The sequence below is a fragment of the Danio rerio genome, chromosome 13, assembly GCF_049306965.1.
Source record: "Danio rerio strain Tuebingen ecotype United States chromosome 13, GRCz12tu, whole genome shotgun sequence".
Lineage (NCBI taxonomy): Eukaryota > Metazoa > Chordata > Actinopteri > Cypriniformes > Danionidae > Danio > Danio rerio.
Genome location: NC_133188.1, coordinates 31686082 through 31710965, shown reverse-complemented (window position 1 = coordinate 31710965; position 24884 = coordinate 31686082). Strand labels below are relative to the sequence as shown.

At 35.1% G+C, this 24884-nt stretch overlaps 1 protein-coding gene across 14 annotated transcripts in view; it reads left to right on the top strand.

Moving 5' to 3' along the window:
- lbx1a (ladybird homeobox 1a) overlaps positions 1-20180 on the top strand; it is a 111922-nt gene extending 91742 nt beyond the window's left edge. For 7 of the 14 annotated variants that reach the window (XM_073919719.1, XM_073919722.1, XM_073919721.1 and 4 more), the window contains one exon: positions 19036-20180. In XM_073919719.1, coding sequence (XP_073775820.1) covers positions 19036-19520 — 485 coding nt within the window. In that variant the 3' untranslated portion in view covers positions 19521-20180. Of the gene's footprint in view, positions 1-17519; positions 18154-19035 lie in introns of those variants that run through there. The other 7 variants (XM_073919715.1, XM_073919711.1, XM_073919712.1 and 4 more) reach the window with 3 other exon arrangements.
- Positions 20181-24884: the final 4704 nt, after the last annotated feature.

Below are 24884 nucleotides of genomic sequence, written 5' to 3'. Positions count from 1 at the left end.
TGATCTAAATGTGTTTATATGTATTTTTATATTTTGGGCAAGGCATAAGACTAAAAAGTGTTCATCCAATTAAAAAGAGTTGGGCTAACATCTCTTATAATTCCGATAAGTAGCTCAAATTGTCTGTCAGCAAATGCAGATTGGAACAACTGCGCAGCCATTTGCACGCAGCTCCGCCGACCGCTGTTTGTGCATAGACTTGCTGCGCGTTCACAAGAGAGAGAGAGAGAGCAAAACATGCAAAATCATGCAACATGCAAAGAATCAGCAAAAACATGCTGAATCAAACTTTTTAAAAACCTCAGTCAATATTGGAGTTACCGTTGCACGCTGGAGAAAGGATGACACCATGGCTGAAGGATTTCTCTTAGACAGGTAATGTTTTGTTTTAAACAATTTTAGCTTCACGCAAAGCTGATGTAACGTTAGATGTTGTTGTTACAAATGGGTTATATCTTCACAGAAGTGTTGTTCAGCCACTAAAATCTCTTGGTGAAAGATTGATAAAATAATTTTTAGTTTCATAAGGGACCTTTTACAGCATCGATAATGTAGATTTTAATTAGTTTAACAACAAAACCCAAGTAAATAGCGCTATTCCGCCTAGTCTCTCCCTATATTGTTTACCATGTAACTATAAATATTCGCTCTGAAATAGCATGTCAGTTTGGCTTAGTAATGAGTTTAATTCCTGCACACTGCCGGACAAGTCGCTTTTAACACATGAGAGAGGGTTCTTTTGCTGTCATCTTTAAGGTGCGCGTGCTCCTGTTTCAGGAGGTGTGGCTCTGGAAGGCAGGGGAGGGACTGTGATTCAGAAATTTATGCTAAGCTGTTAGCATTGTGAAAGATCACCTACTGCACCTTTAATTGCCTCTATTGTATGTGTGAGAATGTGAACCTGTATGGGTGTTTCCCAGTGCTGGGTTGTGACTGGAAGGGCATCTGCTACGTAAAAACAAATGCTGGATAAGTTGGCGGTTCATTCTGCTGTGGTGACCCTTGAATAATAAAGGGACTAAGCAAAGGAAAATTAATAAATGAATAATTATACCAATTCTAGGAAATACATGCCTCTGCCTACATTTTTGTGAAACTGCAAAAATAGTACTTCAATGCAGTTTGTAGTTAAAATGAACACTCCGGGGCAGTATGACACTAACAACTTTTGTTCGTTTTTTTACAATGACTTTTACAGTCACATATTATTGACAAATAAAGGATTTCTTCATGTAGTTCAACACAAAATACATAAATACCACAAAACAACATAATGTGGTCTATGATTTGTAATTTAAACCTGTTATATGTACGATCACACCAGTGTGATTACAACGTTCTGAGCACCGGTCAACAACTGCTCATTTCAAACTGCTCAAGACATAAATGTGTTGTAAATCACAATTTATCAGTGTTTTCAAATTATTTATTTTTAAACAAACAAACAAAAAAAATATATCATTAAATTAACCAGATCTGCTGATCTCTCTTGCACCGTAGTCTGAACATAGTGGCACCCATCTTAATATGGTCATTAGTAAGCTATTTAAAAGACAAAATACATGTTCTTATACATATTTGAGAATTGGAATCTCAGATACTTCACAATATGTTTAGGATGTTTGTCAATATTTGAGCAAAAGGAGAAAACGATATATAAATAACTCGATATATAAATAACTAGATAAATAAAACTTGACGTGTCTTCATAGGAACTTTAAAGCACTGTGTGCAATGTATTTTATGTTTCACAAAAACATAGACATCACTCTCTAGTGGATTTGTCATCTGAATCATTAAACAAAACGAACCCGGACCAATGTATTTTATGTTTCGTAAAAAAACGTAGGTTGAGGCACATATATCCAATGTGCCTGGGCTGTTCATGACTGAAATGTACAACAAAACGTACCCTAAGTAACACAATTTCAGATTTAAAACATAAACTGCATCCTCTAGTGGATTTGCCATCTGAAATATGCAACAAAACGTACTCGGAACAATGTATGTTATGTTTTACAAAAACATAGACATCACTTTCTAGTGGATTTGTCTTCTGAAACGTTCAGCAAAACGTACCCAGAACAACTTATTTCAAGTTCAGTAAAAAAAAAAATGTAGGTTGAAGCATGTATTTCTAGTGTGCCTATTCATGACTGAAATGTTCTACAAAAACGTACTCTAAGTAGCATAATTTTAGATTCAAAACATAAACAGCATCCTCTAGTGGATTTGCAATCTGAAATGTGCAACAAAACATACTCAGAGCAATGTATTTTATGCTTTGCAAAAACATAGTTGTCCACTACAGTGGATTTGTCATCTGAAATGTTCAACAAAGCATACCCAAAGCACTGTATTTTAAGTTTTGTAAAAAAAACAAAAAAAAAGTAGGTTGAGGCACATATTTCTAATGCGCCTGGGCTGTTCATGACAGCTTTTGCTACTTTAAAGACAAACTGCATAATTCAGCCCTTCTCCAGTCTGTCATCTGAGAGCAAAGGTTGTCCGGCTGTCTGTCACAGGAAGATTAGTTGCTCTTCTCTTTCTCTCTCACACACACACACAATCTCCGCTCTGCCATCACAAAGGGCCCAGACAGCTGCCGGACTCATCCAGAGGCATCATTCACCCCTAATGAACATATCAGTCCAGTCCAAACACCTTGCCAGACGCTCCTCACACATCTACGTCCACAAAGGCTAACCGAGTTAAGCGTTCTCCAGCGGCTCAGACTAGAATGAGGATGATGCAAATAGCTTGTATTTTTTTGCTTCTTCCAGTGTGTTTTTGTGTGTGGGTGTGAAAATGATCAGTGTGCTTTGAAATGGCAAACGGTGCAGCAAAAGCCGGGGCCCCAGCGCTCATTTCTCATCTTTCTCTCACCTGTTCCACACTGCGGAGCTCACAGCATTGATCCAGACACACCGGGCTCCTCGCCATCCATCATAAGACCAGCACTCAAGGTCCACGTGTCCTCCTTTCCGCTTTTAGCCGCGCAGGTGAAGAGATTCATCAGGCCTCTTATCCCTCCTTCTCCCTCCAGTAGCCATATTAATGCAACCGGGAGGATAACAAGACCCCGATCCCTGCGAAATAAAGGCAGAAGGAGTGTGCGCGCGAGATCTGCAAACACACGCTGACATAAAGAGGTCGTCTCATAAATCTTTAGGAGATTTGAGTTGAGTTGAGCTGTGAATGAGGCCTCCAAACCAGAGGCACCAGGGTCATCGGATCAGGAGAAAGAAAAATAGAGGCGTTTTTTTTATCCGACGAGAGAGGGATCCGTAGATGTGGTGGTAGCTTTCGCTCCTGTGGGTCATCCCTTGTGGTTAAATCAGGAAAGAAACTTGTTTTAATTAATCCTGTGAAAAGGCCAGGGCTAATTATAACAGGTGAAGGATGGCTTTGTGTTTTTGCTCTCTCTCTCTCTCTCTTTATGTGTGTGTGTGCTGAGCGTCAGTGTCTTTGCGCTCTCCTCTTCATCTGTGATTGATGGAGGACTCTCTCTCTCTAAGAGCCTACAGATTTCCCTTGCCTCCAGAATCCTGTTGTTGTTGTTGTTTTTAGAGCAGGTGTATTTTTGTGCGGCGTACAGAATCAGAGAAAGTGTTAACTAAAGGGTGGAATGTGCTAACCATGTTTTTTCGCCCTCTGAGATTTATACCTGGTGTTTTAAATGCATTCAAGTGCTCGATGATAATTGCAGGTAAAATTGGGTCTGAGCATGTTCAGTATGTTTTCAGTATTTGAAAATACATTGAATGTGTTTAAAGTCAAACATACACAAAGGATCTACTCTCCACCTACTCATCAACATGGAATTGTTATAAGATGATGAGAATTCAGCTGAATTTCAAATTTCTTTCAGAAATCTTTCCAACATTCTAATTTGGCCTTCAAAAACATTTTATTATGAAAATTTTTATATTTTTATGCAAATGATGATGAATGTATGTACAGTTGAAGTCAGAATTATTAGCCCCCTTGAACACATTTCTAAACATAACAGTTTTAATAACTAATTTCTAATAACTGATTTATTTTATCTTTGCCATGACAGTAAATAATATTTAACTAGATATTTTTCAAGGGACTTCTATGCAGCCAAAAATTACATTTAAAGGATTAACTAGGTTAATTAGGTTAACTAGGCAGAATATGGTAATTAGGCAAGTTATAGTATAATGCTGGTTTGTTCTGTGTAGACAATCGAAAAAATATATAGCTTAAAGGGGCTAATAATATTGACCTTAAAATTGTTTTTCAAAAATTAAAAACTGCTTTTATTTCAGCCGAAATAAAACAAAAAAGACTTTCTCCAGAAGGAAAAATATCAGACATACTGTGAAAATTTCCTTGCTTTGTTAAAAATCATTGAGAAATATTTAAAAAAGAAAAAAAAATCAAAGGGGGGCTGATAATTCTGATTCAACTGTATATATTAGAGTGTCTGCGGGATCTTAAAAAGTATTACACATTGATAAATCCATTTAGAGAAAGTATTTAAAAAGTCTTAAATGCTGTTTCCTAACAGAGGTCATAATATTTGTATCATATATCATATATCTTTTTTTATTATATATATTTATCCAAGGTGATTTCAGATTCTATTTAAAGAAAGGTTATTCATTTCACTGTGGGGTTTCTGTGTAGTTTGTTTATGCAATCCCACTGGTTTCTGCATCTCCAATGCATTAATTATATCATTATATCTTTAAAGACACCTACTGTTTATGCTTCATACTAACTTATTTTTAGTTCTTCGTTTAGGGTCAAACTAAAGAGTCAAGTGATGTGTGGTTTCCACTTTCTCAAAAAACAGAATTTTCCCCTTTTATAATCAAACTAAGTTTAGTTCAAACTTTATTTAATTTAAACTTTATTGTCCGTCCTACTTGGCACAGAAAGGATTTTTTACTTTAATACTGGATTTAAGACAACAACTGCATACATACCACAATCACACAATAGCAACACTCATCAAGACAACATGTTAAAAAAATTAAAAACCAGATTAGTCTCATTCATATTACTGCAGATCATTCTTAAAAACCACCCCATTCACTTCGAACAGTGAACCGATTTAAGACAACAATGGCAATTGGGATAAATTACTTTTTATAAGCATTTATTTTGGGAAATGAATGGAATGTGTATTATCATTAAAAGTTGCAATGGCTGTTTTTTCCATAAAGGAGCCAAATTGAGTCTGCAGCGAATGCTGTTTGTCACCAGTTATCTTTTTTGCCTGATTGATAATCTGCGATTATCAATCCTCTTCTGTTTAAGTGCTGTGTTACCAAACCATGAAACATTATTATATGTGAGAACACTCTCTATTATTGATCTATATGCCATGTTTAAAGGCTGTACACTGACATTAAAACTTCTCAACTTGCGGAAGAGACTTGTCTTTTTGTTTATACGAAGGCACCGACTTGTCTTCGTATAAACAGCCTCTGCATCACTATCAAAATTCAGTTTATTGTCAATAATTGTGCCTGAAATTTGAGACCTGCTCTACTATTTTTCTGTTTAGTTCTGCTGTGTTACAATAATTATATAGTCAATTTAAGTGAAAGAGTCGTAGATGTAACAGGATAAATAAAAATATAAACATCTATCAGATGTTGGATTTTGGAGGTCATACCTGATGAATAAATGTCAATATTTGACGTCAATATGATGTTGGTTAAGATGTTGGCTTGTCGTTGGATTTTGGTGACTTTCTAATACAACCAAAAATCAACCAAATATTAACATCATTTGACGTCATTATTGGACACCAAAATAACAAAAAATTGTCCTTAGACGCTGTCTAGACATTGAATTTTGATCACCTGACATCACAACCTAAATCTAACCTAATGAAAATGTCATATGACAATGTGCGCCTGCTGGGCAATAACTAAATGCACTATGTTAAGTTTACACATCAACAAATTACATGTAAATGCATCAGCATTTTACAGTGTAATACTCACAACTCACTACTCTTGAGTACTTTTGAAAGGGCTACTTTTTACTCATACTTTGAGTATTATTTACAACAGATACATTTACTCTCTTGCATTACATTTTGGGATAGTAATGATACTTTTACTTAAGTATGATATTTTTAGTACTCTTTCCACCTCTGGCGACAGCGCTACCCACTGCGCCACTGTGTAGCCCCAAAATAAAGTTTATATATATATTTGAAATATGAATCTTTGATAGATTTAGTGTTTTCCTCGCCGCTATCACTACTGGCTTGCATAGTTCGGGACTTGTAGAGCTTCGCATCGATAGATTAGTCTTTAGTGTTGGGACTCTCAGCAGTGAAAATTAAACCACACTGAACTATCAACTTGAACTGAACTTATCAATTCACTATAATCTTCTATGTGAAGCTGCTTTGACACAATCTACATTGTAAAAGCACTATACAAAGAAAGATGAATTGAATTGAATAGGTCCTTATAATAATTACAAAAAAATAAAAAATAAAATGTGAGCACTGTAAAAACAATAAATAAAAGCTAAAATCAGTCTTAGTTTTGATTCACTCAATTTCTCTATTCAGAGTATTACTTAAATTGGTATTCCGGCCCAAATGAACCTGAAAAATTTTTTTTTACGGAATAAAATTATTAATATTAAATTTTTGACTTGATATATCTTCTAAACTAAGCCCAAGCAGGAATATTAGATCGTCCAACATTTTATCAATTGGAGCTTTTGCAGTGTGCATTGTTGTATTTTCTCTTTCAATGCATAGCTTTATTTAATGGGCTTCTGGAAGCAGTTTTCTAGATTGCATAGTTTTATTGAGTGCAGCGCCTTGGCTGTTAACAACAATAGTTCTTGCTGCTCTAAATTTCCTTTTGATTTTTTCTTTCCAAGGTAGACCGGATTTTATGATTTGCATTGAACGTAGTCTGTCCCTACTGTCCATGACCCCCCCACGGGACAGACCTGCAACCCACCAGTTGAGAACTCACAAATCTTTTCCTCGCTTTACTTTCGGGTACAAGTATTGAATAAAAGCTGTATAGTTATTTTACTACAGGGTTGTCAGTTGGGTGCCACAGATTAAACCATAATGAGTTAAGCAGCCCAAAGGATAAAACGAGCTTCTGTTGTGCTCTACTCACGTTTTGTTGTGTTTGTGTTCATTTACTTTTGGCAATGCTGTTGGTAACGCAGGTGAAGCATGACATGTTCATTTGGATGAAAAAAAAGGCAGCATTCACAGCTGGGGAAGAATATTTCTGTCCTGTTGTCAGCAGGCATTCGTTAATAGGGCCGCGTTCACTCTCTTTGCTTATAGAAGTGTTAACTGCACACCCAAATTAGCTCTGATGAGCAGACGCAGCCGAATGTGACTGATAGATCTCCAGTTTTAATTCTGTAATAAAGAGAATAAAATTATTGAGTATGATTACAAACTAAGATGGTTCATTTTCGTACTGGAATGTCATTTTTATTCAATATCAATTGTTTATTATTTGTAAAGGCGAAATGCACTACAGACATGCACAAATACAGTTTTTTCATGCACCTCTAATTTTTGAGAGATTCAGGTTTTTTTAAGTGTTTGCTTTTTCAGTTTCATGCAAAAAGAACATCTGAAACATCTGAAAACATCTTTCTATCATAGCACATTTGGGCCTGTAGAGTTAAAATTTTATTCAAATGCATATTTTATAGGCTGTTTTATCAATATTTTTTTCTTTTGTATTGACCCATAAATCTCCACCTCAGCATTACTTACTGTACAAATACCACAGTTTTATTCATATTTATGTTCATGCATAAATTGTCTTTATACACATTGTATTAAAAAAAACATTTTTGGGGGTTTCTTGTATTATTATTATTAATAATAATAATAATAATAATAATAATAATAATAATAATAATAATAATAATTATTATTATTATTATTATTATTATTATTATTATTATTATTATTATTATTATAAATGGGTTAAAATGCCAAATTTGTTGACAGGCGAAGTGGTGGGGCAGTGGGTAGCAGCACGTTCACCTCACAGCAAGACGGTCGCTGGTTAAAGCCTTGACTGGGCCAGTTGACATTTCTGTGTGGATGTTCTCCCCGTGTTCACGTGGATTTCCTCCGGGTGATGAGTGTGTATGGATGTTTCCCAGTGATGGGTTGCGGCTGCGTAAATCATGTGCTCAACAATTTGGCTGTCCATTCCGCTTTGGCGACCACGGATTAATAAAGGAACTAAGCCGAAAATAAAATAAATGAGTTTATTGACAATTCTTTTGCACTTAAACTTTTTGTACTTAATGAAGCACGCAGCAGAATGCTAGATTGCACATGTAATCCTGCTGGTCATACACCACCCAACCCACTTTGAGCTGGTATTGAACCGGCGATTCTCTACATGGACTTGCTCTAACAAAGTGGTTAAAGACAATGGCCTCTTCTGTCTGTCGCTAGTGCACTTTTTAGAGGTTAGAGGAGTGAGGTTTACCTGCACAGCACTTCACTAGCTGGCCTCTGTTACACTTACCCTCCCTAAGCCTTACTCCCATCCGGGTCACGGCACCAATGTCATCCGGCAGTCCTACACTACCCAACATGCTCCGAGCTGGGATTGAACCGGCGATTCTTTGCATGAGAGTTGGTTGCTTTAACAAGGAGGCTAAAGAGCATGGCCTCTAGTGTTGGATGCTAGAGCACCTTTTAGAGATCAGAGGAGTGAGGTGTACCTGCACAGCACTTCACTAGATTGCCTCTGCTACACTCACATACAGTTAAAGTAAAAATGATTGACCCTCCTGTGATTTTTTTATTAGTTTTTAAATATTTTCTAAATGATGTTTAACAGAGCAAGTATTTTTACAGTATTTCCTATAATGTTTTTCTTTTGGAGAAAGGGTTATTTGCTAAATTTTGGCTAGAATAAAAGCAGTTTTTATTTTTTTTATCAATTTTATTAGCCCCCTTCAGCAATATTTTTTGATAGTCTACAGTACAAACCATGATTATTTAATGATTTGCCTAATCACCCTAACTTGCCTGATTAAGCCTTTGAATCACACTTTAAGCTGAGTAGAAGTGTCTTAAAAATATCTAGTAAAATATTATGTACTGTCATCATGGCAAAGATAAAATAAATCAGTTATTAGAAATAAGTTATTAAAACTATTATGTTTAGAAATGTTTTGAAAAAATCTTCTTTACATCAAACAGAAATTGGGAGAAAAATATACACTTTAACTGTATATGCGTTTCCACATATATTTAGATTTTCTTTTCCCTTACTGTAAATGTGAATTATTTACATACAGTGAGTCAACGTGTGGTAGTGGATGTCTGTAATAAGGCCATCAGGAGCAGAGGGATGGGTCATCGCTCTCTCCTGTCTACCGCAGGAGGCTCTCGGTGGCGTTCAGTGGCAGGGGCTGGGCTTGTGCCATGGCAGCTTTCCTCAGGTGCTGACCTGACACACTTTGTCCTCCCAATATCTTTTTTCCGACAGGGATCTATTTCTCATGTCTGCCACAGGACTTCTCCAGGCTGTGGCTTTAGAAAGGGCTCTGTCAGAAAGTGAGAGGCGATAAGTGTGCTGTGTCTGACTATGAGCTACTCGTTATCTATGTCCCCTCTTTCCTCCACTGGACTATCAGCTTGATGCCTGATGGATTTCCAGAGTGGCTGCGCTCATGTTTGGTTCTGAAAGCGCTGACTTTATTGGCAGCATATTTAGACATTGTGATTGACAGCTGAATGGGAATGAGGTTAGATTTTTATTGTATGTTCAAGATTTACTCTATTTCCTGTTACTTTGTGTTGTTAAACCCATTTTTTGTTGGTGGCTTGTTGGTAATGCGATATCTAATAATCCAATCACATGGCACAACTCAATACATTACACTGTAGATATGGTTAAAGAGATAATTTTACCAAAATTTATATTTTCACCAGTATTTTCTAACACTCAAGTGGTTCTGAACATGAATTTATTTCTTCTGTTGAACATAAATCAAGACATTCTGATGAATGTTCTGCTGAATGAACAGCCAATTACATCCATAGAGCAGCCATTGTTATCCATAGAGTTCCTTTTTATAAAAGTAACCACTACAAGTAACCACTACTTTTATACCAGTGGCCATTAGCATTTTAAATAATAAACTAGCTTGATGGTACTTTTACTGTAAATGTCACTGTTGTTGGTAAACGTTACATGTAAATGTTACATAGTCCAAACAAATGTGCTATTTGAGACCAAGACAAATTTTTTTGCAAAAGTCAATGGCTGCTTTCAAAGACTAGAATACACAACATGTGTCACTCATATAGTTTTGAATGGGGAAAAGTGTAACGGTCAATAGGCCAAATGAAGCCTTGCCTTCTAGTACAGGAGCCAATCTGCTGTCAATATAGACTGATGATTCTCCAGTGGAGGGGCTCGAACCAGATGTAACTTTCTGCAGATTTTGTGATTCAAACATTTAGAAATTAAACAAAATGGACAGTTGTTGTTTAATTTTATTGTTAATTCCTAATATGAATTTTAATTGTAAACTTGGCCAGTGATTTTGGAGAATTTGATGTTTCCCCATTCAGACAGAATGCCCGAGTATACTGCCCGAGAGGCGCTTCAAAGAGTAAAATGACTTGCCTTTAAGAGACTTTGCTGCTTTTCCCAACATTCTTCAATATCTTCCTTTGAGTTCAACAGGAGAAAGAAACCCAAATAGGTATGGAACAAGTGGAGGATGAGTAAAGGATGACAGAATTTACATTTTTTGGGTGAATTACCCTTTTAGGATGATCTGCTAAAATTTAAAAAGATTAGAATTAATAAAAAAGGTGATGCAATTAACTCTGAACATGGCATAAACAATTGAGCATTTCTAAAACTGCTGATCTACAAATCGTTCTAAATTGTATAAATTAAATTGTACAAATTTATACGAATTAGCCACTAAATCAAAAAGTTACGAATTGCTGTGAGATTGCGTCAAAAAGATTTCATCAAAGATCTTTAAGACTCAGTTCTTTCATGTTTTCAGTTCTGCTGACGTCTTGCTTTATTCTTCCAGATGGTCTGGTATAACTAAATGATCATTGCTTTCCCTACTTCCAGTTCTCATGTTTTATGTTTTTCCAAAGATCCTGTTGTTTTTTTGTCCCATGAACTTGGTTTCGAGTCAAGGTAGATTAAAGCATTTAAAAGAATTTTGAATGTATTTCAATCTGATGCAATCCATCGTCTGTCCTGTTGTCACTGTGAATGTATTGATCCATCTCCTTTTGCAAGTAAACATTTCTTTCAAACTGTGTGACCAGGTATGACATGTGCAATTTTATGATTACTGTTTAAGTGGCATTTCCTCTATGTGTCCAGACCTGTTTTTATAGAAGGCCACTGTTAAGGTGCCACTGGCCACTGAGTTTAGGTGCAACACTAATCAAACACACCTGAAGCTGCCAGTCAAAGTCTTCAGACTTGATGAAAATGTGTTGAAGCTGAACTCCTTGATTCACCAGTCAGCACTGCACTTAAATATGTTTTTGCCTTGTTTGGATCACAAACACTCTTGTAGATAGAATAAACATGGTAGATGCCATGCAATGATTGATCGTAAAGCAATGTGTGGTCTGCCATATTTGGTACCCTTGACACATTAAAGGTGCAGTCACACTAGAGTTTGAGAATGCGAAATTCTGTCATACATTGCTGCGAAAATGAGCGGTATTTAACAAGATGTTTAGACATTTAAGGAAGTGATTACTCCATATTTTAAAATTCTGTCCAGAGTTGATCTTCGATTGGCCTCATGCAATCATGTGATATAATTTCACAGGTCAGAGTTCACCAAGCTTGACCTCTCCAATGCAGCGAACTCCGGAACTTGTCGCATGAGCTTGCGTTTTAGGTCTGCCATATTCGCATGCGTATGAATGGAAGTCTGTGGGGAGAAAAGTCCAGTGTGACCATGGCTTTAGATTTTATCTCAATGATTAGCAGTTTAATTAGCAGTTTTATGTATTTTGAAATTCATGTTTTAAAGTTTCCCCCCATTTATTTATGCTTTTAAAATGCATTATAGGATCTTGATCTTACTTCCAAACACTTTTAACCTTAACGTTTGAAAAAGTGACTTTTATTAACATTTGACCTTTTACAATATATAATACAATATGATACATTGTCTTGGTTGGTGTTGTAAACAGCATTTACAGCGAGGTCAAAATTGCATAATCTGACGATTAAAATCATGTCATCTGAATGGGGCTTTAAACATCCTGTCTTGTCCTTGCAAGTATAATTGCTAAAACTAAATCTAAACTAGTCTTACGCTCAGTGGTTCCCAAAATGGAGGTCGCTGGACAATGACAGGAGGTCCCTTGGAGATTTCCAAAAGTTGAATGAATTTTTAATTTTTTGTAAATTTTTTAAGTTGAATAAACCATATTTGATCCATAACCGACATAAGATAAAAATAGTAGTTAATAGTTACATAAAAAAACAAAATGCAAATGAAAAGCCAAAGGATTGGTGTGTTTACGTTAGATTAACAACACAGCAATAGCATCAGCTGCAGCAGATTTATTTTATAGCAACATGTTAAACTTTCTGACACCTTTATGACAATCAAATACATTAAAAATAAAAACAGGCCACAACTGAACACTGAGAATGATCTCTGAGTGGCGGTCTTCAAAAATTAACTAAAGAATAGACTTATGCTGAAAACATTGTGCCCACCAGTCTCTTTAGGTAAGGTAAATGTAAAATTAAATAAATTAATTTTTGACTACAAAAATATACATGATTATTAAACTGTTGCACTTTTTGTGTTGTCAATATGCGCATGTTTATATAGGCCATTTCAATGTGGTGATGTCATTAGGTCATGGACATTTTATAACTAACAAGAGGCAATTGAATCATAACATAATGTCAAAACAGCTATCATAACATTATTTATCAATATGTGGCTCTTATTGACTAAAAGACTAAATGTAAAATGTATTGGATTCTCGGAAGCTATAGCAACTAAAAATGTGAAACAGGAAATACCATGGGACCATTGTTTTTGTTTACATCCCTCTAAATAGTCTATAGGCCTATTGTTGTGTGCACAAATGTTTATTTATAACCACCTGTAAGAAATGTGGGGGTCGTGAGTCGCATTGTTATTTTGGAGGTCGCGGCTGAAAAGTTTGAGAACCCCTGCTCTATATGATGTCCTTGCTTTTATATATTTTTGACTTCATAGTTGGCACAGTGCCAAAGATCCATAATCAAACATGATTAATTCGGGAAGTTATATTTGACATAGATATCATGTCTGAGGTCAATAATATTATTGGTTCTACTTGAGGTTTCCCTGCTCCTCTGTTCTTACCCTTTAAGTAATGATGGGTCCTTTTAAGCGTGGCTCTGCACTTAATCCTCACTCATTTGCTCTTAACAGTCAAAGCCCGGTTCTGCAATTAGACTGAAATGTCACTAGACTGAGTGCGTTCATGCCTCACTCTCGATACCCACTACCCCCCTCACGGTTACTCTAGTTTTAGCGGGAACATGCATCCTCCTTCCAAATGGACCTCACGCAGGCCTTGACTCTGCACTTGTTTTTCTGCAAGCCATCAGCTCTAATGTCACCCAGATCCTGTGCCAGCTCCACATCTATTACTCACTTAATTGATGTGGAGGCCTGTGTGCTCTGCTGCCGCCCTGCAGATTAAGCAGCCAGAATTATTTTCACTGGAGCCACTGAGAGCCATAGAGCATCTCAGGCTAGTGTTACATTACTCTGTAGTGCCGAAGAGGGCATGGGAAAAAAAACAAGGGTCATCATTGGTGTTTGGAGCATGATATGGACGTCATCCAAGAAACAGTGCTGTCGTGAGGTAATAAACACATCCATTCGTGTTGAGTTGCGCGTGATTATTAGGTTTTTTGTTGATTATTAGTTTCTAATTTCTGTTCATGAATGTTTCTGCTGTAACAATGATTTGCTGTTAATTTTTGACCATCAAAATTGTGTCAGATAGGAATTAGGAGAGACTGTATCTTAAGAGAAATATCTTAATCACGTTCCACTGACCTTGTATTTTTTTATCATTTGATAATTTACATTAAGATGACAGGGCATTTGGTGCTAAAGCTATGCTTGCCAAATGTTAATCCACCTTTGTTGGGCAACAGTCCAGGCTACTGTTGATAATAATAGATATAGGGCCTGGTTAGCATGATTAATGCACATGCCTCATCTTTCCACACATTATGAAACGGTATGCTGTTGATCTCAAGTATTGAGATATATTTCTTTTACTTCCAGACTGTCACTTTGAATATATTTGGTCTTGAGGTCTGTTGTTGTCCATGTAGTAAAACTGCTTTTATTCTCACTACAAACAAGATGCGTGTAACAACACTTTTATGTCAGATGAATTATTGTTGGGGATGTTTAATATAAATAAATCAAGAGTTTGACCATGTTAAATGCTTACAAAGTGTTTAGGCATACAAAAAAATGAAACATCTCAACCATGACAGACCATTCTGTTGTGTGACCTAAAAATGTGCTTTATTTGCCCACACTTGTGATTTGAAACTCGCCTTATTTTTTCTTTATTTATGTGATGCAAGTTTGAAACTAATTCAACACTTGTGAGGTTGCTACATTTTTATAGCGAAATAACAATTGACTCTATATTTCTCCTTTTTTTTAAGAAACTACCTTTCTCAAAGTTTTTCTGAGCATGCAATAAGCAATTAATCTTTAAAATGAGTTTTGTTTATCATACTGTATGCTGTGGGACATAGATTTAAAAAAAATTGGTATACTATGTGACATTTTGAAAAAAGAAAAAGAAAAAGGTAGAATCATTTTAAATTAAAAAATGTTTACATTTTTCTATCAGATTTAATATATTTCTATCAAGGCTGTTATTGTTGTTGTTGTTGTTGTTGTTGGTGTTGTTGTTATTGGTGTTGTTGTTGTTGTTGTTGTTATTATTATTATTAGTATGTTTTATGCCAGTGATTTTACAACAAAGATTAACGTTCTCTACGGAGTCGAAACAGATAGGATATTTTATATTGAAAAAGGTGATACATTAATAAAAGTTTCACTTTTTTCATGAAACGTGAAAAAGGGTCTCTCGGTTTAGTCAGTATCCGATGATAACATTATATATATCCGTCTTACCAGATGTGTGGGCAGATCATTTACAATCCCCAGAAAGGTCATGTGAATAAAAGTTAGTGAAAAGATCCGATATTGCCTGTGAAATCGGAGCTCTCACAGTCGGAAGCGGAGAATAAATTATGGAATAAAACTGTCCAGACAGACGTTCACTGGAGTAAGTGACAAATCTCTCTGAGTCATTAGACACAGGCAGAGTCTTCACAGACCCCGCATAGACAACAAAGAATGACTTCGTTTATTTATTATTATTCTGTCTTTCGTGGACAATCCTAAGCAAGTTTGGATTTAGATGATGCGTTTTTTTCAAATGAACAGAAACAATCAAACCAGCAGTATTCAAGTCCTGTGGCAAATTCCAGTACGCTTAACGTAGTATACACGTATGATAGAAATGTTATTATTTTTAAAATATTACTAGTCATTATATTATTTACAAAAACATTGAGAAAGAGAGATAAAAGGTTATTGAAACACACACACACACACACACACACACACACACATACACACACACACACACACACACACATATATATATATATATATATATATATATATATATATATATATATATATATATATATATATATATATATATATATATATATATTGTGCCCAATGCTAAATATTAATCTAGACAATTTCATTATATTTTAATCATTATTATCGTTGTTATTTTTAGCTGTCATTAAATAAATATAGAAGTGTGTGTAGTAGCATTAAATCATGAACTTTGTATTTGCATGAATTCATAGTGGTATCTTCCATGGCATTTCATTGCGTCATATCTGCTTACGCAGGCATTTTGCTCACTGTAGGCAACACTAAATGATCATGTCACACAGGCGGAACCACCTGCCTCTGTATCCTTTTTTAAAAAGCTTTTCTGTCATTTTCGGTGGACTATGAATTAGTTTAAAGAATGTGCGCAAAATGGTCTGTTTTCCTTTTTCTTGTTTTGCTATAACAGGTATTTATTTCAACTAATAAAGCTATTTATAGCACGATACTGTTTAAACGTGATTATAGCCTATATAAATGTTATTTGCTGCAACATAAAATATAATTTACTTTATTACATATTTACATTATGCAAATTATAAATACTTTAAAACTAATTCGTATTATGCATTCGTTTTTAACGCATCTTATTTGTCCCATGTTTTAACCTAAGAAGATTTAAATAAATGCGAACAAATACCAACTTTCTCAAGTGGATCTACTAACCAACAAAAAGCACTTTATTCTCGTGCTGTAGATCAGCCTTTATCCTCCTTACACGGCTGTTTTCCGATCCGATGTCGCCGGTGGAGCTTCAGCCTTTTTCTGCCCATTTAACCGAGGCCTCGTGCCCGACGATAACAACGCAAAGCAATCATTAGACCATTTAATCAATTCACTAATTATACAAGCGCGCTTTAAATTTCGTCCGGTTATGCATATAGCATATATCATAAAAATATATGAATTATAATTAAGTTAAAACTATTTACGTTGTTTTTGGCTAATCCTATGCACGTTCAAGTTGATCACCGTAAATCAAGGAAAAAAATAGTTCCCGTAATGCCACAAATACCGGGGATTGAACAGCAGGCGATTTTTAGAGATGAAATATCTTACTGCTGATGTGAGCTGGCCCTTTGCGCTTGAATTATGGCAAAGAAGATTTGGTGCAGCTGAAGGGGACGATCTCTCTCTCTCTTTCTCCCTCCCTTTCTTTCTCTCCTTTACACACACACACACACACACACACACACACACACACACACACACACACACACACACACACACACACACACACATTTTATTCTATCCAAAAGTATCAGCCATAATATACTACCTGACTCCACAACACAATTAGCGTATTAAACAAAAATGTATATAATTTTTTTAAGTACGCATTTTGTTATAACAAAATATTTTCAGTAGCTACAAACTTGCTAGTGTCTGTGTTTTAATTTTGCTTTAAATATTTTTCTGAAATGTAAATGCACGTTTATAAAAAAAAATAAATAAAAATAACGTGGTACAAATGTGTAACTAATAACGAAGAGAATATCGACAAATCATTAATTTGTAGTAAAGAGTGGGAGCGTTAAGTATTGTAATCCGGCTGAGCTCCTCCTCCGGCCATGCCCTCTAATTAACGGGGCTCCTTTCCTGCTAAAGTCTGCATCGGACTGCAACATAGTCAAAGAGCAAGAGGGAGAGAGAAAGAAAGAGAGAGAGAAAGAGAGAGAGAAAAGTGCCACTGGATGTAATTGATTGTCTTGCTATCAAGAATAACTTGTTAGTAATAGTCAATTCTGGCTGCTTTTGAGGCTGACTGTTTCCACTGAAGCATCAGAGGTTGTCAGGCTGCTTCTCACTGAAACTCAACTGTTATCCAGGAGCTGAGGACAGCAGACGAGGCTTTTTTTTAAAGAAAGACTTAAACTTCTCCAACCCCTGCGGCAAAAGCAACAACATGCTGCTGATCGGCTACATCTAATTCTACGGAATTGTGGATACCTTCTCATTCAAGTTGCTCTTTGTTTATCAGCATTTTTTAAACAAAACAAGCTGTGCACAAAATCGAAATTATATCGAAAAAAACTGTAGCGTATTTTCAAAAGCTAAAAAGACAAATAATGACCTCCAAAGAAGACGCGAAAGGCGCCTCGGTTGAGGACCGAAGGCGCAGTCCGTTGGACCATCTTCCTCCACCTGCTAACTCAAACAAACCTCTCACTCCGTTCAGCATAGAGGATATTTTGAACAAGCCGTCTGTCAAACGAAGTTACACAATTTGCGGCACGGCGCACCTGCTTTCTTCCGGTGAGAAGCATCCGTCCACGGGCCATCCCCTCTCCAACCGTGCGCTGCTCACCCAGACATCTCCACTGTGCGCCCTGGAGGAGCTCGCCAGCAAAACCTTCAAGGGGCTGGAAGTCAGTGTCTTACAAGCGGCAGAAGGTAAACACAAGGCCCGGTGTGGGCATAAATTGTATTCAGGCTGGTGGATAATACTAGAAATAATTCTGTTCGTAGATATTCGTGAAAACGGTCGTTAAAAACTGCTACAGCAAAACAAATGCTTAAAAAAATATTTGACATTTTTAAACGCTCGTTTTTCGTTAAAAGGTTGTTTGAATAAAGTATACATGTGGGATTACTTCTGTGCACGTGCAATAAAAATAAATGTTTAAAAAATATAAATATAGCCTAATATAAATCTTAAAGGATAGAAATTAAAATGTTTGAACAATCAGTATATGCTACCAAATACGTGTGTATTACATAAAACTAAAGGAGCAGGTGCATTAAATGAAATGTTTAATTCGTGCGAAATAAATTAAAAAAAAATAAAACATGCTACTAAAATATATGTATTGTCATAAAAATGCATCTTTATCTAATTTAATTAGAAATACGTTTAATAATGTTTACCTGTTAGAATAAAAAAGATAATGTACCAAATAAATTAGTAATCATAAATAAAATAATGCTATCTATGCAATTAAAGATAGTTAAATATGCAGAATTGTAAAATAAATAGCACCAAATAAATGAATAAAAGGTAATAAAATGGATTAGCTCTGTTCATGTGCAATTATAATAAATGTTTAAAATATGTTAAATATCCATGTGCAGAATTAAAATGCTAAAAATAAATAAAAGTAGTTTTGCAGGCCTGTTATGTTTTTCGACCTGAAGCTAAATTGATAAACACTCATGAAGACGTCATAATTTAAAAATCATAACAGAATATTTCTATTTATAGCAATGATAAATTTTACAGGCCTCTGCTGTTCTGCGTTTTAATGTGGCTGCATTATTTTTGTTTGTTAATTTTAGGGAGAGACGGCATGACACTCTTCGGTCAGAGGAATACCCCTAAAAAACGGAGAAAGTCGAGAACAGCTTTCACCAATCACCAAATCTACGAACTTGAGAAGAGATTTCTCTATCAGAAATATCTGTCTCCGGCTGATCGAGATCAGATCGCTCAGCAGCTCGGGCTCACGAATGCTCAAGTCATCACCTGGTTCCAGAATCGCCGAGCCAAACTCAAAAGAGACCTAGAGGAGATGAAGGCGGACGTGGAGTCGGCCAAAGCGGTGGGCAATGTACCTTTTGAGAAAATGGCCAAACTGGCAGACCTAGAGAAACGTGTGAACGGTACACTCGGAGATTCATCGGCCGTGTCTCCGTCACGATCTAATCACGAGCACGAGGGCACCAACAAACTCCACATGTCACCATCATCGCCATATACAGACCACACAACGAGCAAAGAGTGTTCAGAAGACGAAGACGAGGAAATTGATGTAGATGACTGATTTTTTTTCTTGAACAGAATCGGTATTATTTATATACCTTTTTTTCAGAGATGGTCCTCGGAAACCACAGAGGTGAAAGTGCCATTAAAGCACCAAATGTATTAAATGACTTGTATTAAAAGCAAATTTAAAAAAGGAGAAAAAAAATCAACGCAAGCATGGGACAGTTTCTTCAGATCTATTTATGCAGTGGCAGTATCGTAATCATTTAGCCTATTCGTTTAAACAGCTGGAGAGCAATAAGTACATTGATAATAACACACACACACACATACACTTGAAGCACGATTGCCCACACAGAACTTTTTTTTTTACCCTGTTCTGAGTAAGTTAAGTGCATGTTTTATTTTGTTACACCAAATAATTTGAGTTTAAATGGCTGCAGATCTAATCTCAAAATATTCCTCAATTTAATTCACACACGCAGCTCCATATTAATTAAGCCTAAACCCGTTTGATAAAAGTGTATTATAGAACATTTCCAACAAAAGCTATCACAGGAAAAAAATCGATTGTCTGATGAAGTCTGGATTGTGACATTTTAATATATTTCTTATGGTTTGTATGCCTGTAAGTGCCTTTTTAAGCCAGGAAACCATTTAAACCAAGTGTATAAAGTGTAATGTATTTAAAATGAAATAAAAACGTCTTTCACTAAAATTTTGACGTTAGTTTATTTATCGAAATATGCAATCGAGACAATACAAACAGAAAAAAAAATCAGTTTTGTTTGTGTTTGTAGCCCACTTTTATTCCCTGCACCAACACTCTTTAAACATGCATCGCGTGTGTGTTTTGGATTGGACATTTTACGCTTTTAATTTTCAGAATGGCATAACATGTTTTTGTGTTTCAATATCCACAATGGATGCGTGTGAGAAACAGAAATCTGGATTGATGAATGCGCGCATAAAGGCTGGGCAAAAACGCAGGGTTTTTGGCCCGTTTCTCTGCGGTTGAAAGACGCTATTTCCCTGCGAAGCGAAGGGAGGCAGTCATTTCTAGCGTAAGGCGTGAAAACTGGGGACAAATGAGCAGCCTCCCCTGATGTGACAAGCTACAATGAAGCATGCTCTGCCTCCCGCGGCTCTCAATACGGAGACAAGCGTGTCCCACCGAACAAAAAGGACACAAACGTTTGGAGGCCATATGGTTTTTGAATTTTCCTCACAATTTTCAGACAATTTGATGGATCGAGCTGGCCCTCTTTTTAAAGTGTTTCGCTCGGTTTTCACAAAGGCAATAATGCGCACAGGGGCGAGGGCATCTGGGCCTATTAATGTCCCCTCTATTCTCTCTTTTCACTCGGCTGTTTTAAACAAGTCTATGAATTACAATGATACTGACTCCTCTTGTTAAGAGGTTGTCTTCTGCCTTTATTTGTTTGAGTGTTTGGCTTAAAATAATAAAGTTAACGTTTTGGCTACAAGTAAAAAGCTGAGCATATGGCTGGAGTCACACTATGGATGGAATTAGAGCTAAATTCCTCACGGGGTATGACCCCAAAATATATATATATATTTTTTGTTGCTTTATGTATATATATATATATATATATATATATATATATATATATATATATATATATATATATATATATATATATTATTTTTTTTTTTATTTCTTTTTAATTTCCAATAACCGGGCGTTTTGTTTTTCTTTTTCAGCTCGTAACAAAGCTAGGCCTATTTGTCTATTAGTTTAGAACTGTTATGTAACTATTTTATATTAATTATTCTAGTAATATTGTTTGTGGATTTGCAGATTTTATTTATAGAATAATTACTTTTTTAGACCATCGTTTAAATGCATTTTGCTAAACTTTTTGTTAAAGCCATTTATATTACACATTTATATGAGGGTAATTATTAGTTTTAATTGTATAAATTTATTGTATGTAATTATATAGGCTATTTTGTATATAATAATATTTCATAATTGTTAGAATTTAAAAAATGTGTTTCATGATTAGAATTATTACACATTCAAATCCATTTCTAATAAAATGGATGTATATTTATTTTATATTTTATTATATTATTGATTAGGTGTTCTCACGTATTTTCTTTAGTTTTATAACACTATATAATAATAACACTACCACTACTACTAACACAAACAATAATAAATTATGATTATTATTATTATTATTATTATTATTATTGCTATTATTACATATTTTATAAAACATTTACCGTTATTCAGATTATATATTTATTCAATGTCGATTTATTTTATATTTAAAGTTATTGATTTGTTACTATTTAAACTTTTGTATATACATATATAAATATTTTTTTCGTTGTGTTATATTTTATATAATAAAGTAGTAATAATAATGTAATAATACATAGTAGTAATAATAATAGCATTGGTAATAATGATAATAATAATACTTATTATTATTATTATAATTGATGTTGTTGTTGTTGTTATTAAATCTACTAATATTTAATGTAAGTAGTCTAATAAATATTTAAATGCATGAAGTTAACACCACGATTGATGTAGTAGAATGAAATGAAAATACTTACTATTATCTGTGATTTACACTGTTTGAGTTTTGGAACCAAAATACTCAGTATCATAAAAATGAAAGAGCTTCGTCGCAACTATGAATAGACTGTTTTAAGCAACATGAAGCGGCTGTAATAGCAGGATCAGAGCTGATATGCGGACAATGTGATATTTGTCACCGCTCCATTAACATGAGCAGAAGCCAGAGTCTCCAGCGCGGTCTGCTCATGCGCCTCTGCTGCACCACACTCCTTCAGTAAGCCTACATATGTGTGATTTCTTTTTAACTTGATAAATTTCGTTTATTGATTAGCCCATAACACACATTTAAGAAATGAGAGGTTTAACAAAACCACTTTAGACTCTTTAACCAGACCAGAGGCCAAGTTAAACCGGTAATCTTTCTCTCTTTTTTTCGTGCTGCATGCTTTTGCACAGGCAGAACGTGTAAAATGTATACATAAGGGTCGCCGATATATCAGGGGCGCGCGGGCTGCTGGGGTTCAGTTCCTTATTTTATGAGGTGTTGTCAAATGTGGCAAAGATAAGTAATACTACAATCTGAAAGAGCATAGCGTGGTAATTAATCCCAAAGTCTTAAGTGTATTTCAGCTCAAGAGAGAGAGAAAAAAATCTCTAATTCAATCGCCCGGAAAATTGAAGTTTGATGCATGAGTCCCTGCTGAAACAATGGGGTTTTGCACCCTCCCTCCTTCTTTCGTCTCTCTCTCTCTCTCTCTCTCTCTCTCTCTCTCTCTCTCTCTCTGTGCTCAATTCTTTTTTCATGGCTAATTGTTTGATTAGAAAACAGGAGCGATTCCAGCGATTTTCTGCCTTAATTAAAAATGAAAATCGCTTTAAAAAAATCTGATAGATAGATAGATAGATAGATAGATAGATAGATAGATAGATAGATAGATAGATAGATAGATAGATAGATAGATAGATAGATAGATAGATAGATAGATAGATAGATAGATAGATTTTCCTTAGATGCAGTTACCATTAAAAACAACTTTCATCGACTCGATGCGAAACTAGATGTCATAACAGTGTATGATTCGAGGTGAAAAATTAAGCAGATTAACCTGAGGGAAAGCTTGATTGATCACTAAATAGGGGCGAATTCCTGTGTTTTAGTTATAAGGCTTGTGTGGGACCCCCTTAATACTTCAAACTTCAATTTTACGGACGATTGAACTAAGCGTGTCCCTGACAAAATTGATATATGTATTAATTTTCTTTAACTGTTGATTAATTACTCTCCACTGAAAGAATTACACAGGACTTTTCGCCTCAAATTTGCATATTAATCAAATTCTAGTTGATAATTCAAACGGAAAAATGGATCTGAGGGAGTTGAGGGGCATAACTCGAAAAATATACCTAGCCAGATATTTTTCCCCTCCCTCGCTGCTAAGCTGCGTGTCTAGTGTATTAAAATCAAAGATGCAGAACGAGTTAGCCTGGCTATTTGGTGAAAACAGAAATTGCCTGTCCAGTTTTATGATGTGTTCATGCTGAGCAGGCAGATCTTAATGTGTCCTGTCAAAATGTCGGAGATTTAAAGGGGAAAGAGGCCTATTCAACATAGCTGTGTGTGTGTGTGTGTGTGTGTGTGTGTGTGTGTGTGTGTGTGTGTGTGTGTGTGTGTGTGTGTGTGTGTGTGTGTGTTTCAAAGAGCACATGGGAGCAAAGCTTTCATATGTGTAATTTGCCATGGAAACCCCTTTTATCGCTCACCTACAAGAAGCATTCATGATTACTGGGCTAATAACTAGACATTTTTTATTTATTACGTTTTTCTATTATTTATTTTCATTGCTGGGTATAACTGATTAGTCCAAAATGACCTTGCAATTAGATTATGTTATAAATGATCATAATTTAGGGTTGCTTTTTATGGATTACATGATTGCTGGTAATTTACATTAAAAGTATATTATTCATAATTAATTTATTTCCCCATTTTTTCTCTCGTAATTTCCCTTACTAAAACATTCTACTTTGTAGTTTCATTGTATGTTTCTTTGCAGCCTCCAAATATATTGTGAATCTGGTGAATCAAGTTATGTTAAAAGTAATCAAAGTATTTTCTTAGGTATTTAGAAAACCTTTTGTGGTAATTAATTGCAACAATTTTTATGATGTAATTGTAATCAGTTAGACTATCATTTGTATTCTACCCAGCACTGTTTATTATTTTTATAGTCATATTTTTTCATTATATATAATATATCATTAAAATAAGAACATAATTAATTGTATTTAATCCTATTTATAATTTACTTAATTATTTTACTTAAAATCATTGATTGATTTTATGTACACTGAAAAAAATGTATGTTAGTCATGATAACAAACCTTTTTAGTTCATTGTAACATTTTAAACTAAGTAATCATGTTCTAACTTAATTTTAGAAGTTACTCAAGCTGTTTTAAGTCAGTTTAACATCATAAGTTCAACAGACTCATAAGGTTAATTTGATTCAGCTTTAAAAAATTAAGCCAACCAGGATTATTTTTTCAGTGCAAGTGTAAGATGAATAGCTCCTTTTAATATATGTGAGTTCAGGTTAGTGTGTATTGCATTGTTGTTATTTGCAGCGTATAATTTAAAAGTTGACACAATACAATTGTATTGATTTTTTCTACAGAGGGACCCCACCTTATCTGCTGCTACATGAGGATATTGTAATTGCATTCTCAACATGTTGCAACATGGCAAATAATAAAAGAAACACTAATTCAGATGAGTTTGGAGTATTATTTTTGTTCTGCCAGTAGAAAAGAGCATATATTGTACTCTGAAACATGAAATGATGGAACCCAAATCATATCAAATTT